Source organism: Polychytrium aggregatum (genome assembly GCF_025602895.1).
Source record: "Polychytrium aggregatum strain JEL109 chromosome Unknown BJ171scaffold_10, whole genome shotgun sequence".
NCBI lineage: Eukaryota > Fungi > Chytridiomycota > Chytridiomycetes > Polychytriales > Polychytrium > Polychytrium aggregatum.
Window position 1 is genome coordinate 856,873 of NW_026516212.1, and position 15,438 is coordinate 872,310.

At 57.4% G+C, this 15,438-nt stretch overlaps 3 protein-coding genes across 3 annotated transcripts; all 3 read right to left on the reverse strand.

Annotated features, from left to right (window-relative positions):
• Window positions 1-82: 82 nt before the first annotated feature.
• Window positions 83-2,356, reverse strand: BJ171DRAFT_18279 (mitochondrial carrier domain-containing protein). The gene is made up of 6 exons (XM_053106087.1): window positions 2,178-2,356; window positions 1,729-1,893; window positions 1,187-1,571; window positions 885-919; window positions 553-699; window positions 83-347 (listed from the first exon to the last, which is right to left on the reverse strand). Exons 1-6 carry the CDS (start codon window positions 2,271-2,273, stop codon window positions 285-287), a joined length of 891 nt encoding a protein of 296 aa, XP_052968824.1. The 5' UTR covers window positions 2,274-2,356; the 3' UTR covers window positions 83-284.
• A 3,213-nt stretch (window positions 2,357-5,569) lies between these two features.
• Window positions 5,570-8,269, reverse strand: BJ171DRAFT_457206 (uncharacterized protein). The gene is made up of 3 exons (XM_053108342.1): window positions 7,878-8,269; window positions 6,963-7,722; window positions 5,570-6,799 (listed from the first exon to the last, which is right to left on the reverse strand). The coding sequence occupies exons 1-3, from the start codon at window positions 8,069-8,071 to the stop codon at window positions 5,954-5,956; spliced, it is 1,800 nt and encodes a 599-aa protein (XP_052968825.1). The 5' UTR covers window positions 8,072-8,269; the 3' UTR covers window positions 5,570-5,953.
• Window positions 8,270-8,723: 454 nt separating this feature from the next.
• On the reverse strand, window positions 8,724-14,704 carry BJ171DRAFT_579713 (SNF2 family N-terminal domain-containing protein; the record flags this gene model as incomplete). Its single annotated transcript, XM_053113982.1, has 12 exons — window positions 8,724-9,221; window positions 9,378-9,569; window positions 9,791-10,143; window positions 10,336-10,444; window positions 10,596-10,983; window positions 11,112-11,197; window positions 11,342-11,476; window positions 11,667-12,136; window positions 12,342-12,606; window positions 12,790-12,882; window positions 13,003-13,043; window positions 13,195-14,704. 12 exons carry the CDS (start codon window positions 14,702-14,704, stop codon window positions 8,724-8,726), a joined length of 4,140 nt encoding a protein of 1,379 aa, XP_052968826.1.
• Between the last annotated feature and the right edge of the window lie 734 nt (window positions 14,705-15,438).

Genomic DNA, 15,438 nt, shown 5'->3' on the forward strand with positions numbered 1-15,438 from the left:
AGACACCAGTAATAAAGGAAGCGGGAAAGAGATGAAAAACAAACAAGGGAACCACCATGTCAAGGAAGGTGGGAGAAAGGCAGTGCCAAACTTGGAGGCAGCAAAATCGAGTCCTAAATCGTCAAAGAGCCATCCAGGGGTTGGATGGCGCGGTTGGGTGACCGGGTGGGGCTGGGAACGACGGCGGTTCTTTGCTTGATCCTGTCAGCGAGATTTCCCTCGCTTCCTGAAGCATCAGTGGGCCGGCCGACGAAGGCGCCGTGGCTCCAGTGGTCTGGATCGGTTTACCACAGGCGGTGGAGGATGTCGATGGCGAAAGCGCGGCCGAGGAAACCGGCGGCGTTAGCCTGTTGGTGGGAACAGAGCAATGGAGGCGGGTTAGCTCAAAAGAGCGACAAAGCCGAGTGTTGCTGCAGGATGAGCCTGTGACAACAGCACCTCTGGAAGAGGGTTGTTTTGCCGCAGCCTCAATCAAGCACATCCGAGTGCAATCAACTTCAACCCAGGCGCTCCAATCCAAACCAAAGAAGCAAAGTCAATGCAAGGGCATACCGGGAAGGCACGCAGCAGGGCGGGGCCAAGACCCTTGAAGAGCGAGCTAGGACCCTCCGTGGCAATCATCTTGGTAGCGCAGTCCATGAAGCCTTTGTAGGTACCGGGAGGGGCGGCCTGAATGCGCGACTTGATGACATCGGGAGGCTGTTGAAAACGGAGCAGGAACAGGAACAGGAACAGGCGAGTGAGTAAGAGTCAGCTGGCGTCCAGCGGGGTTGTGTCATCGGGCCGCCAATGGTCTGCTCGAAGGGATCCTGTGACCGGAGCAGTCCGGCTGGGTCAACTAGTCAACCAGAGCTCTTGGCAGGGCTGCGGACACAGCGACTTACGATGGCAATCGACCACATGGCCACACCAGCCATGCCTGCGGAAAGTCACAGCGAGAAGCGAAGGAGCAAACCGGATCAGCAAGAGCATCGGAAGCGTGGCCGTCACGGATGGGAGTAGTGCTGGCCGCAGCTGCAGTCGCCAGCCGAGCCGTGCTATCCGTCAAGGCGGCCGCACACATCGCACTGAGGCCAGCAGACACGATCAACTCAAAGACAAAACAGCCCGAGCGGGTCAGATCAACCCGAATCAGAGCGGCTCAGGAGCAAGTCAACTCCGACTGCATCTCTTTGGCGACCCTTACCACCGGCGAACATGACCGCGCCCATCGACATGGCCTCGTTGTTCTTGGGCTTGAGGGCGCGGTAAACGGCCTCATAGGCAACAAAGTAGGCAGCGCTGCCGGGGATGTCTCTGGCCAGGGTAGCGATCGTGCCGCGGTAGAGGCCCTTGAGACCGCCCTCGCGGAAGACACCAACGCCGGCATCGACCATGCCCTTGTATTTGGTGCCGTTGGGGTTGGCGTCCTGGGTCTGCATGATAACCTTGATGCGCTCCATCGGGGTGGTGACGATGGTGGTGGGGATGGCCGAGAAGGCGCCGGCGATGGCGAACTCGGTCAGGGTGAGATCCTTGGACTTGCGGTTGGGGGTGGCGGCGTAGACGAGCTGCTGACCAACTTCGTAAGCCTGTCGCAGAGAAAGGAAGGGGCGAGCGCCAACAATCGCAGCTGGGAGTGAGCGACGCTGGGACAGATTGCCAGGCAAGTCGCGGCCGTGCCGGACGGACATGCAGTCTGGTGCAAGAGGATGGGCGACGCTGGCCGACGCTGGCCGAGGAACTCACCCAAAAACTCAGGGCAAACATCGGCGTGACGCCAACGAGAGGCGACATCATGCCCTTGTAGAGTCCGAGAGGCCCTTCCTTCACGATGGTCTGCTTGAAGCAATCCGCCAGGCCCTTGTACTGCGTGCTGGTCTGCAGGCGGACCTTGAGGGTATCGAAAGGGTGCTGCGGGAGGCAGAGAGTGCCGAGGTGAGCGAGGAAGACAGACCGCCGCAAACAGACAGGAAGATGTGCAGATATCGAGAGTTGATCTCTGGACGCGGAGGCGATCGTCTCTCGCTGGGCTGGAGCGATGGCGGCCGTCCAGACGCGATGCCGACCCTTGGCAGCAGCAGGATGGCCCTCGGGTGGATGTATGCGTCGCAGACATGCAAGCACTCATACAAGCACTCATGCGAGCCCGCACGCAAGCAGGCGGCTTGATCTGCAGGAGCAGAGGCAGTACTTACGCCAGCGAGGACGCTGAAGACACCGGCCATGCCGCCGGCGATGAAGGACTTGACCTGGTCCATCTTCGGGGGCTCCTTCTCGGCAGTGTTGGACATGTTGGCGATGTGATCGGGCGAGACCGGAGGAGCAGAGCGGGAGAAGCGGATGGGCGCAGAGGAGCGGATGCAGACAGAGCGGGAAGGCCGGCGACAGCGGGTGGATGCCGATTTATGTATTCGCCGCGAGATAAGGACCGGCCGGGACGATAGAACAGCTGACCCCCCACAGCGACAACTGTCGGCCAACAGGGACGGCCCCCGTCAATCGCCCAGGCAGCCACCCAAGTTGCATTCGCAGCAATGGCCCCCTTTCGCCCCACACAGCAACGGCGCTGTCCGCGCACAGCAGCAGCAGACAAGCGATTGGAGATCGGCTCTCACGTGCTTGACAATCTCGTGGGAAACCGATCCCCGCCTGGCTGCTGTCGATGCTGCTGTCGATGCTGCTGTCGATGCTGCTGTCGATGCTGCTGTTGGAGTTCGTGGAGTTGGTGGAGTTGCTTCTGTTGCTGCTGGGCAGGAAGGGGGCTCGTTCGCGAGAGGGTGCACAGGCCCAGCACCGCCCAGCACGACCCAGGAACCTGGGCTGGAGCACTCTCGTTCCCATGCGGCCGCTGCCAAACCGCCAACGACGCTCTGTCCGTTCCTTGCTTGATCTCCAAGTGCGATTCTGACACGTGCCAACGGGATTCGTCCCCGGTTGCATCTGACAGCGTCGCGAGAGGGACGCCCTGCATCATGATCCAAAATGGCGCCATGGATGCAACCTCCACCATGATCATGGAGCGACGGCTGGTCCCTGCGGACGCCGAGTGCAGACAGGACAGCCGGCAAATGCATGGCTTGGGGTGTGCATAGACCGTCCCGGCGAAAGCACAGACTGCAATCGCCAACAGATCCCAATCACCCACACCCCTCACCTGCATGACATCATGGGACGAATGGCGTCCTCCTTTTGGACCGAGGCGACTGCTTCAACCTTCGGCCCTGCCCAAGACAGGGGGCTTGCGATGGCACACAGCTATTTGAAAATCATCGACCTTCGGCTCCCACGGTCGGGAAAACACCCAGTCACTCCCAGTCCCTCTCATCAGCCACCCTTCTCTACCTCCCGACTCGCCACCCATCTCGGCCACTCATTGCAGATACTGCCATGTGGGGACTGTACAACCGATATCACCAGACATATATGCAAAACCGAGCCAGGGAGCAAGATCTGGAGAATCTGGCGCACGCCCTCAAACAAGCTGACAATGGGTCTGTGTCTGTCGGTCGCAGCTGCTCGCCCTTCCTCCTGCTCAGGCCCGTCGCTTATACTGCAATGCTTCCCTATTCAGTCTCAGCGAATGCGTCGTTGACAGGCATAAGCACACAGCTGGCACCGAGCAAGTCAGGGCATCCAGGCAGCATTCAATATGCTCCTTAACGACATACGAAACAGCGCTGTCGTCTAGCGATGGTGAGCATCTGAGCCGGCGAGAGGTACCCTGTCAGCAATTCATCGTGGTGCCCTTGGTTGCTACTAACTGCGCGGCATCTCACACAGACGCATCAGCCCACGATGCCGCTATTGGAGGCTGCTCCAAGCCACCCGCATCTTTCCTCAACAGATACCCACAGTCGGCGCACTCGATTGCCACCCGAAGCGATGCCGGTGCCTCCGAAGAACTCGGCAGCTCATGGTCGGTCAGGAGCGTCGATGGCAGCGAGCCGCTCAGCCAAACAGACCACTCTGATGTCTTTCAGGCCGTGATGGAGCTCTCGAAAGCTTTACGGACGGTAATTGGGGACTGCTCGTGCGCACAGAGACATGCCCGCATTGCATGTTAGGGACACTCCCACATTGCGTGCACCCCATGTTGTTACACTTTGGGGGCACAATCTCACACTTGTTTGCTGGCTAGCTGTCAAAAGAAGAAGCTGTGGAGCATCCAACCCGAGACCAGGGCCATGTGGATTATCTGTTCGACGAGTCCTTTGATCATATATTCAGGTGGGCTGTCGCTCTCTTTCCAACGGGCACCGCACCGTGAATCGGCAATGTGGTTTGTTACTATTCAACCAAGTAGCCGCATTATAGCGCCCAATCGCAGTCGTGGTACCAATGTCCAACCAGCCCGTCCCAGAATGCGACCACCACACCACCGCCAAGCTCTCCCTAATGTATTCTTATTCTACCGAAACACAACGCAGATCCAAGCTGAGCCGCCATCAAGACCCTCCAACGCCAATACGGCAGCAGATCCGAGCAAGGGCCACAGCGAATCGTATCCCTGAGCGCCGTGCCCAGGACCGGCCCTTGGAACCATGGACGCCAAAGCAAGAGTGAGCAGTGTCCCCAGCAAGGGACAAGGGGTGTCAGTAGCCTGTACGCTGGATGATGCGAGAACAGTTGGCCGTGAGGCCTGGGTGATGCAACGAGAGACTGACCACAGTTCCCACTGCAATGGCTCACTATCCCACAACCGGCGTCACGAAAATGCATCCGACTCGATGCCAAGAAGGCACACATCCACCTTTCTCGAGGGGCTGCTGCCATATATACCGCCAGAGGCCCAGCTTTCGATGTTAAAGCAACAGGTGGGTTCGCCGGAGACTGAGATTTTGGTCGTCTAGTCCATCGATCGACCTTCATTAAACGGCTCGCGAACAGGAGGAGCGTCTCCTGATTCAGCGCTGGCGAGACACGTGGGTATGTACAAGACCAGCCCTGCTTGCTTCTGCGCCGTTGCACTGGCCCAAATATCGGCTTACGATAGAGACACGAGTCACACCATTGCATTTGTCATGTTCATTCAGGAGACCGTGCGGCCACCTCAGTCAAAGTGGTACACGCTCAAGGACACTCGATTCCACGGTGAGATGAAGCGATGCACGGAGCTACTGCGATATCCAGGTACGATTTTAGATGGGATTCGGGGGGGGGTTCACTGATTGGGCACTACGATTGTTGTCGCTTGAGAGTTATAGCTCGTACAGCTGCAAGTGGCATCGTCCCTGTCGCTTGCATCGTTGGAAGGAAGGGGGGAGAACATAGCTGCGACCGAAACGAATGCGAAATCTGAAATCACCTGGACCGTGCACCAACCCCGGTGGAGTATGGCAGAGAAGCAGGAGCTGGAGCACCGCTGCCGATCGCTTCTCCTTGAGCTGTACCGGACCAGAGTTGCAGAATCCAAGTCCGCTGAGCTCCTGGCAGCAAAGAACAAGCGATCGAGATAGCTTGCGGCTTCAGCGAAGCCAGCACGATGGCATCAGCATTGCTTTGGGTCCGCACACCACGCTGTCGCTTCTCGAGCAAGCTTGGTGAATGTTGCGATGAATGTGCGGCCCACCCAGCCACAGCAAGCCGGTCTGTTGCGAAGACACTGGTGGTCGTTATCTGTTTGTATTTACTGTCCTGTCGCCAAGGGCGGCGCTCGATCGCAGCATCTATAAATCACGTCACCACCCTCGGCAGCATTATCGCGAGTCCTGCTCATAGATCGCCATCGATTGCCAAAGATAGGCAACCGGCACCACCGTGGGGCCGCAGTGTCCACGCAAATGGCACCGAGAGAGATCGATCGGCTGTGCCTAATCGCAAGTCGATCGAACCGGCTCTGCAATGTGTCATCCAGAATAGCTGCGATGGCCGGGACTGCGGCCGGTGGCTTTCCAGGAGGATATTGCTCCGCCAGGCTGCTTCATGAGACTTTCTTCATCGGCTATGCCGCAGGTCGTGCTGTTTCTGCCTACTACCTTCCCTTCCTGCTCTTCTTTTCTTTGGTCGGCGGGCCTTCGGCCGCGTAGGCCGGATGCAGGGCATGTCCGGTTTGCTTGATGTGCTCAAAGAGCTTGTTTCGGGTCGGAAAGACGGTAGCGCACTTATTGCATTTGAAGATGGTTGAGCCAGCGGCGCTCGTTGGGACGCTTCCTTCGGACTGGACTTGCGCTGGTTGCGCCGTCGCTGACTGGGCAGCCACCTTTTTCGCCTCGCGAGCCGCACGCCGGGCTTTCGCACTGTTCTTCTTTGGACCAGCCAAGGGCTCAGCATCGTCAGAGTCATTGTTCAGGGTCATTTGCTTCCGACCGTTTCCAGATCGTCGGCTCCCGAGGTTGGCCAGGAGCTCGGATATGCCATCGACCGAGTCGGCACCGTCGCTGTCACCGTCGAGCTCCGAGTTCGCATCGGCGTGTGTCGGGACTGCATCCCCGCTGTGTGTGTCATCAGCAAGGGATATGATAGTTGAGGCATCGGAAAACGTTGCCGTTTTCTTTTTCGGTTTCTTGTCTGCATTTTTTGTTGTGTGGGCGGGCTCTGCAGCCGGGAAGTCGTCCACCGCTTCATCAATAGCCTCCAAGGAGTCGGGGTCGGGGTCGAGGTCGGAGGCGCTCAGACTCTCAAGGTCTGCCGGGGCAGCATCTGGGTCCTCGGTTGGATCGAGCGAGTGGAGGCTCTCGATCTCGATGTCGGATTGAAGGCTTGCTAGCGATGCGTTGCTTGACTGATTGAGGGAGTGCAGTTCGTCATCCATGAGCAGCTCTCGCCGCAGCTTTTCGACTTGTCGGATGTGCTTGCTTGACTGCTCGTGATTCTTCCACTGTCGTTGCGGCAAGGGTTATTCCGTTGTTAGAGGGATGCCAGGCAAGTGTTTGGGCAGCGCTGCATGCGTATGTCGAGTGCAGAAAGCGCATCGAACAGCAATCAAAGCCAGTTCGTCCAGATCCAAGGTGGATCAAGATGGCGCTCTCGACAGGTCGTACCTGCTTCTCGGATTTGAAGACCTTGCTGCAGGCGGCGCAAAAGAGCTCGCCATAGAGCTCCGACTCCAGAGGCGTCTCGTCCAGCTCCTCATGAAGCGAGGCTAAGGCGACGTCGCTCGCCCGAGTCCAGGCCTGCTCAACATATTCGCTGGCCTGCCGCTGCCGGTCTCGCTTCTCGGCCTCACGCCGCTCCTTGACCTCCTTCTCCTTGGCCACGGTCTCTTGCTTCTGCTCCTGGACATAGGCCTTGTAGCGGGGATCTCGCTTCCGGAGCCAGTCGGCCAGATTGCGGACGGTCTCGTTGTACTCCTTTCGCTGGGTCTCGCGGATCTTCTTATTCTCCTTCTCCATGAGTCTGCGAATCCGGCGGTCGGGCGCATCCGACAGGCGGTGTTTGTCGAACCATCGGAACGACTTGCAACTCGAAAAATGCAAAAACTTTGCATAGAACTCATCTGCACCAGAGCGATAGCCCGAGGTCTTGAAGGGTGTCGCAGATGTGCCAAAGTTGGTCTCGGATGGGATCTCGTCCGAGATAGCGGCCTCGGAGTCGTTTCGATACGAGTCCAGCTCCTCGGCCTCGATTGTGTGGAAGAGGCTGCGATATACGCAGAAGAACCCGCTCGGCTCATCGTTGTAGCCCTTGAACTTGGACACGGAGAAGTAACTCAGGATCTGGTCGACGCTCAGGCCCTGGGATGTCGTGCCCGAGCTTGGGTCGTCGTCGCCTCGGAGGATCGCCTCGCGATGGGAGTCGTACCTGCAGAGAGCGGGAGTGTGAGTGAGCGGGCGCATCGGACAGAGAGCTGATGCGAGCTCGGAAGCAAGCTCGGATGCCCCCAGTCGATCCGCCTGGTATCTCCCAGCCCTCCGGAGCAACTGGCATGTGTCCGCAAGTGGCACCAGTCCTCATACCATCGGCGTTCTTTCTCGTCGCTGAGGACCTCGTATGCCTCCTGGATCTGAGCAAACAGCCGCGTGGCCTCCTCGATGCGATTCGGGTTTTTGTCCGGGTGAAGCTCCAGAGCCTTTCTTCGGTAGGCCTTCTTGAGATCCTCGGGGGTCGCTGAGCGCTCGACCCCAAGGAGGACGTAGTAACACGTTCGCATTGGTGGGTCGGGATGGGTTGCTGGTGATGGACGCTCAAGTAGGTAGCAGAGCTGCGTCGCCAATATATAGGTCTGGACGAGTGGGCAGCCGGTGCGCCGGTGTCTGAGTCGTCGCGATCCTGGAGGAAGTCGTCGAGGCCGCTGGGCCACCAGGAGTCTGTCGGGCGGGCTGCGTCAAACATTTTTTTTTTCTTTGTGCTCCGCCAATGCCGAAGGACATGGGCGGCTCGAGCCAGGATCGAGCCTCGTGGCTGCTGGCTGGTCTGGAACCAAGAACAATGAGAGAATGTGTACCAATGCTGCACTGTATTCAGGGGGAAATGGGGCCCACAACCCATTTGTCAGCGTAGTATGCGATGTCATGCGTCTAACTATGCCATAAGAAATAGAGCAGATCACTTTGGCAGCCTCCGAGTGAAGGCCACCCTCCGAGCGAAGACCACCGGTCGCAGTGCAGCGATGCGGAAATCGAGTGTGCTGTGTTTGGCCATGAATGCAATGAGCGGGTGGGTGTATTCAGGTCACAGAAAAAACCACTGTCATGGCTCAAAACGGGGTGTCCCATTTCATTTTGGAAACGCTGTATTTCAGGATCAAAACAGGGCTGCTCTCGGTTTGGCTTTGCGCCGGCACGGCATCGCCGAGGGCTTGGTCAGTCCAGCTCGACAACCACCGGCGGCTGGTCCTCGGACGGCTGTGCAGACGACCGGGCACCGCTTGTGTCCATCGAGGTCAGCAGCAGCTTGAGGGTGGCAATCTTTTGCTTCCGCAGCTCCTCCTTGGTCGTCGCCCGGCCCTTTTCCCGCAGAGCCATCTTGGCCATCTTCAGCTTGTTTTCCTGGAGCTTCAGCATCGCCTCCTCGATGGTTTTGTGGGCAATGAGTCGGTGGGTATACACGGTCCGTGTCTGACCGATGCGATGGACGCGGTCAATGGCCTGGTGTTCAACGGCAGGGTTCCAGTAAGGCTCAAAGATCCATATCTGCGAGGCACAGGTCAGATTGAGACCCACGCCGCCTGCCTTGAGCGAAACCAAGATGATTGTGACGTCGGGGTTGTTCCGGAACCTTTGAAGCACGCCGTCACGCTCCGAACGGTTCATGGTGCCGTCCAGTCGCACGAACGTAAATCTTGCATCCTGAAGCGGCGCCTGTCCAGGACGAAAATGGGGCGAACCACAGTCAGCGGCGCAATAGGCATCGACATCGCAGCCTCGGAGGATGCAGCATGTGTACATCTGTCGAATGTCAGGACGCATGAAGACAGCCGCACACCGCACGCTACACACAGTTCGGCAGGCTCGTACCTCCAGCAGATTCAGCATCTCTGTCCACTGCGAAAAGATCACGGTTTTCTCGGGCGGGAGGCCATTCTTCTTGCAAGCGCTCCGATGGGCAACCAGCTCGCGGATGAGTGTCGCGATTTTGCTACTCTGGCTCCCAGCAAGAGTCGATGTCAGGCAGCCGTCGGCCTCGAGGTCCAGGGCATCCTCTTCGACCTGCAGAGTATTCATACGGGTCCATTCGTCATGTTGCATGGACAAGAGCGGATCAACCGGTCAGCACCTCAGCAGCGCGATATGCGTGGGCCTGGACAGATGCAGCACCCCTCCCATACCGTCGCTTCCGTGCGAGCCGCACGCTGCCTCCACCACCAGCCAGTGTTTCAATGCATAGCGGAGCTTTAGCGTCGCCTCGGCGGGGCTAGCCGTCAACGTACCTCCTTGATATCTCCTGAAGTGAGCTCCATATGGCATACTGGGCAGCTGACTTCCGAACGATTTTCGAACAAGGACTCGTAGCAACTCATACAAAACAGATGATCGCAGCGGGTGACAACTCCGACCGACCCGACCGGCCCGTCGGCCGAATACACGTCATTGAATTTGCCTTTCTTTTCGTCATCGGAGGAAAGCTTTCGGCCGCTTGCATCGCCGTCAGAATCTGTATCGCTGCCGACGCGCTTGTTGCAACTTCCACAGTTGTTCATGTTGCCTTCCCGGAGAAGATTGAAAATGTGAACTGCGTGCTCGCTGGACAGCGGGGGCCGCTCATCTGACTGAGCCAAGGCGTCTGCGGAAACGTGATAGTGGAGGGAGGGAGCAACTATCAGCGCGTGCGTCAAAATGCCCCTTCAAATAACAAAGGGTACCAAGCGACAGCCGAGTCATCCAGCGCCAGCCGAGTTATCCAGTGACAGCCGAGTTATCCAGTGACAGCCGAGTTATCCAGTGACGGCCCAGCATCAACATCGCTTGTAAATACCGTAGTCTCTCAGCTCATCTTCGATCGCCTTCTTCTTGCACAAATTGCTGTGATTGCACAGTTGTCGCATCCGCAAGATCACTTGCAGAAGCACTGCCCATCTCGAGTCCTGGAGAGAAACCGACCCCCACGGAGGATATGGCGACACGGTGAGGGTGCTGGACCAAACGCTGGCGCACATGCAGCTCGGCCATCGCTACATTTCTGTTCGAAGCAGGCGGAGATGGCCAACGGCACATGCGTGCAAGATCGATACTTACAATCGCATTGCCCGACGTAAACCGATTGAAGATGTCGACGGCTTTCTGGTGCATTTGGTTGTAGGCCCAGGATTCGCGCGGATCCAGGGTCACAAGCGTAACAGAGTTGATCTTGTCGGGGAGCTTGAGCAGGGGCTCTCCGTTCTCGAGTTTCTGATCCTTGGTTCGTCGCAAGGTGATGGCTTTCATTAGAATCTGCAGACGAGTCAGAGCCTCCTGATCGCTGGGCATGCTGCTCCGAGACGATGCGTAAGGGTTGGCCGGCGGGGGCTGTCTGATGGGCTTGGAGATCGAGTTGTTCCACACTCGTCGATCATCAAAGGGATAGAATCGCAGGAACTTGAAGAGGGCAAACAAGTCGTCGAACTTGTTCTGGATTGGAGTTCCGCTGTAACGCACAGAGCCACGCCATACAGCAGTGGCGGGATGGAATGTCAGCGGGTCGCAAGGCGCCATAGACGAGTCAAGCCGCTTGCTCGACGGTAAAAATAGAGACACATCTCAGCCAGCACTTACGTCAGGCACCATCGCCGTGTCGACTGCAGCTCGCACGCGGCCTTGCTTTGGCCAGTGTTGACATCCTTGATCATATGGGCCTCATCCTGGTGACCAACACACAGAGAAATCAGAACATGCTGTATCCGGAAGTAGCGTACATTACCGTAGCCGTAACCGCAACCGCAACCACAACCGCACGTGGCAAAACGGGGCGCTGCTCAGCCGCCACGGCAAACAGGCAGACTCACCAGAACAACTCGATACCAGTGGATAGACAGCAGGGGAGAGACTTCATTGCCCGAGGTTTGATACCCCTTCTTCTTGTCTCGAGCCGGCTTTGAGAACTCGATCGAAAGTACACTGTAGGTTGTGATGACAATGTCCTGCAGCGATCGCAGTATGTTGGATTAACCAGCACAGCGTTCCAATCAGTCGAAAGCTAGCACTATATCTTCCAAGACCACTGCAAGACCACTGCAAGACCACTGCAAGACCTCGATCCCAAGCGTGCGGTATTGACAGTGCTGTCCAAACAGACATCGAGCCATAGTAGCTCAGCTGGGTCAGCCGTACATGTGAAGCCAGAAAGTCGATGTTGCTGTTGCGGCCGGGGCCATGGTAGACATAAACCCTGAACGACTTGTTCTTGACGTGGGAATCGATCTGCTCTTCCCAATTGGAGATGATCGACAGCGGGCAAACAACCAGTGTTGCACGAGAAGGCTTCAAGGGATAGCTGCACCCAAATGCCTCAGCCGGGGTTTGATAAGACACATCGGGCTGGCCCGAGAGCAGCAGCGAAATCACCTCGATGGTTTTGCCCAGCCCCATGTCATCGGCGAGGATACCCCCGAGCACGACCCGCGGGATTGTGTTTTCTTCCCTGTCGAGCACGAGGTTCTGCCATCGCCCCGCTCGGATGCGCTTCCAGATTCCCTTGGACTCGAATGTCGGCGAGTTCAAATCGATATCCTGCTCGCGGTCAAGCATGAAGTGCAGGGCCTGCTTTTGGTGCTTGTATAGGGTGGTGGCGAGCCTCGGGTCTAGCGACAAACCAGATTCCGCCGCATGAGCCAAGAGTTAACAAAAGAGCATATCGCGATCCAGAGCCATGGTAAGGAGCAGATGCGAGTACAGATAGTAAGCTGGCGAGTCCTGGCTCCGGAAATCAGCCAGATGCCGACTGGTGCAGCATTGCATGCACATGGTGATCGACATGGCAATCGGGTCACGCGGCAAAGTCCATACCTGGCTCGGCCTGTTCCCAAGACTGCGACTCGGCAAGACTCAGATACACGCGCTCGATCTGGCTTTCGACATCCTCCTGCTTGACGACTGTCCGGGCCGGGATGACATAGCTTTCATAGGACGTCGCCATCGGGTTGAATACAGGAAACGCCGTCGTCCGTGTCGGGTTGAGCAATCGAAGCCCCTCGCTTTGCAGGGACTCTCCAACGATAAATGCGTTTTTCCGGGCGCCGTAGAAAACGATGCGGATTGACGCACTCATGCGCTGCGGTTCGGGAAGGAAGAGCGGCGCGTCAATTCAATTCAATTCAATTCAATTCAATTCAATTCAATTCAATTCAATTCAATTCAATTCAATGGCTCCACGATGCCCTGTCGCTGTCAGGGCCAGAGTAGGCAACAGCCATGAGATATGGACCATGGAACACTATGTCCAACGTCAGCTTACGTTGAACTGGGTCCTTTGAATCGTGGCAGATATACGAGCCATGGTGTTTATCTTGGAGTATGCCGAGGCAACGTTGGCCGGAAGCTGTCCGAGCTGAGAGACAGTGGAGATGCATGCAAATATGGTGCAGGATCAGCGACTGATGCATCATATGCTTCTGTGAGCCGCTCACGGATCGCAGAAATATCGATTTAAGCCCATTTGGCCACTTACAATCATCTGGCGGTCGTCCACAACCATCCACTTGACAGCTCCTGCAAGGATCGAGCCGGTGGAGCAATGAGGGACAGCGGTGAGCAACTGGTCGGGCAACTGCATCCTGGAGCTGCGCAACGAATGTATCTCGCACAAAGCATTGGTCGTCAGTCGCCGCGGCCAAGGGCATCTCGATTCCTCAACACCTACCAGCCCTATTGTTTCCAAGAGGCTCCACAACACCCTGGAACCGAACCTTGTGTTCTCGGCGGTTCGGATCCAACTGCGCAGCGACCGGGTCAAAGCCCTCGATGTAGTTGTCGATTTGGCCATAGCAAACTAGCTCCGATATGGGCAAATTGCACAGCTCCTCGTGCTGCTGTTTGCGGAGTTCGGCATGGCGCTGCATTTCGACCGAAATTGCGGGCTCGGTCTTGGTTACGGCACCGACGGCGTCGTCCGCTGTGAGATCGATCGGAGCAGCGGTTGGCTTGTGGCGCCGGGCATCATCCTCATCTGTAAGATCAATCACGATGGCCTTTGAGTTCTCGCGGGCGCCGGCCTCGACGCTCGGATCGACCTTGATCCGTTTTTCGGGCTGTGTGGCAGCTGGATGGCCAGACGACATACTGGTCGCCGGCTCGCCCTGACTCGAGACGCTGGCGTCAGGATTCTTCTCGTTTGAATGCCTGCTATGAGAATGGCCGTGGTTGGAATGAGCCTGCTTCTTGATCAAGTTATGATACCGGTCCCGGAAGAAGCGCTTCAGTTCCGTCAGTTCGTCATGAAAGGCTATTTTTTGTTTCGCTTCGAAATCCTGAACAATCAATTCGGGGTTTGACAGCCCCTGGTTCATGATCCGGTGTTTTTCCTGCTTTAGGCGATCAGAGTACTTGCTTTGCAACGCCGACAGCCGCTCTTCATATTGTATTTTTAGGGCTACGATATCGGGGTGCTCCTTATCAACGGATCGCAAGCGGCGATGCTCGGGGTGCCCAGATGAGCCACCTTCAGTCGAGGATGCCTGCGTCGCGACTGGGAGAGGGGGCGCCGCCTGATCGATTTCCAATCCTGGGTTCGCAGATTGAGGCGGCGAGTCTGAGGCGGCATCGGATTTCGAAGGAAGCGCAGGGGCGGTTGGGGGTTCGTGTTGGTGTCGGACTGGCGAGGATGGCTGCAAACTCTGGGGCTCGGATTTCGACCCGGCGGCAGCATCCGAGGATATATGCGCCAAGGAAGCGGATTCCAGAATCGTCTTGGAGTCCTCTGGGTCAACGGACATTTCAGTGTCCGGGATCGGAAGGGGCTCACGCTGCGAATGCTGCTGTGGCGGCACTTGCGGCGATATTTGAGGAAGCAAAGGAGTGGGCTGTGAAGGTGGATATCGGTACAGTGCAACTTGGTCGGTCGGTGGGACCTGGTATTGGTGGAAGTAGAATTGCTGAGAGCCAAGGCCTTGGTGCTGCTGGTGCTGCTGCTGGTGCTGCGGGTGCTGCTGGTGCTGCTGTTGAAGCTGGTGCTGTCGAAGCTGCTGTTGCTGGTGTTGAAGCTGCTGTTGCTGGTGTTGAAGCTTTTGAAGCTGCTGTTGCTGCTGAAGCTTTTGAAACTGTTGCATTAGAAGCAGCTGCTTTTGCGGATCGATAAGTTGCTGCTGTTGGCTCTGCTGTTGGTGGTGGTGCTGGCGGAGGGCATGTCGATGGAGTGGGTCCGTAGCCGACATCTGTGGCGTGAGGTTGGAGTGCCCAAAACGATCTGGTTGGGGGGATGATGATCCCGGCGGAGGGTAGAAGAGCGAGTAGACGGAATCAACGGCTTCGGGTGCCCATGAGACGGATGAATTGACGACCGAAAGCCTTGGCGCCATCGTGGATTGCGTTTGAGCATGGATATTCATGGCAGGTTCGGGGGTCAATGGCACAGGCACAGGTACAGGCACGGAGGGCGGAGCGACATCGGCAAGAGGAACAGGCTCAGGCCGACGATTATTAATTACAGGTCCCGACAGATCCTCGGCATCAGATATCGTCCTCTCTGACGACGATGGAGAGGCGGTCGACGCAGGATAATTTGTAATGGCGATTTGCGGCTGGAAGAGATCCATGTTTGGAGCCGATGAGAGCAGGTCGGGACAGCGGAGCAAGAGACGAGGGCGGATGGTAGGCAGGCAGATGCGGCGAAGGCAGTGGCGGCGGTGCGGGAGGGAGGATGCAGCAGCCCCAGCAGTGATTGCTCGATGCAAAGCGGTGGTAGATGGAGGCAAGGCCGCCAGCGCTGTTGCTGTTCTGCAAAGACACGAGTACCAGCACAAATGCATAAAAATAGCGAGAGGGCCAACGAGAGCAGCGAGAGACAGCGAGGGCGTGCGCGGGGACGGGGGCGTGACTCGGTGTGACGAGGCCTGAGCATCGGGGATGCTGCCCATGCTTGTGGTTCTGCGGGTGTTGCTGCTGGGGG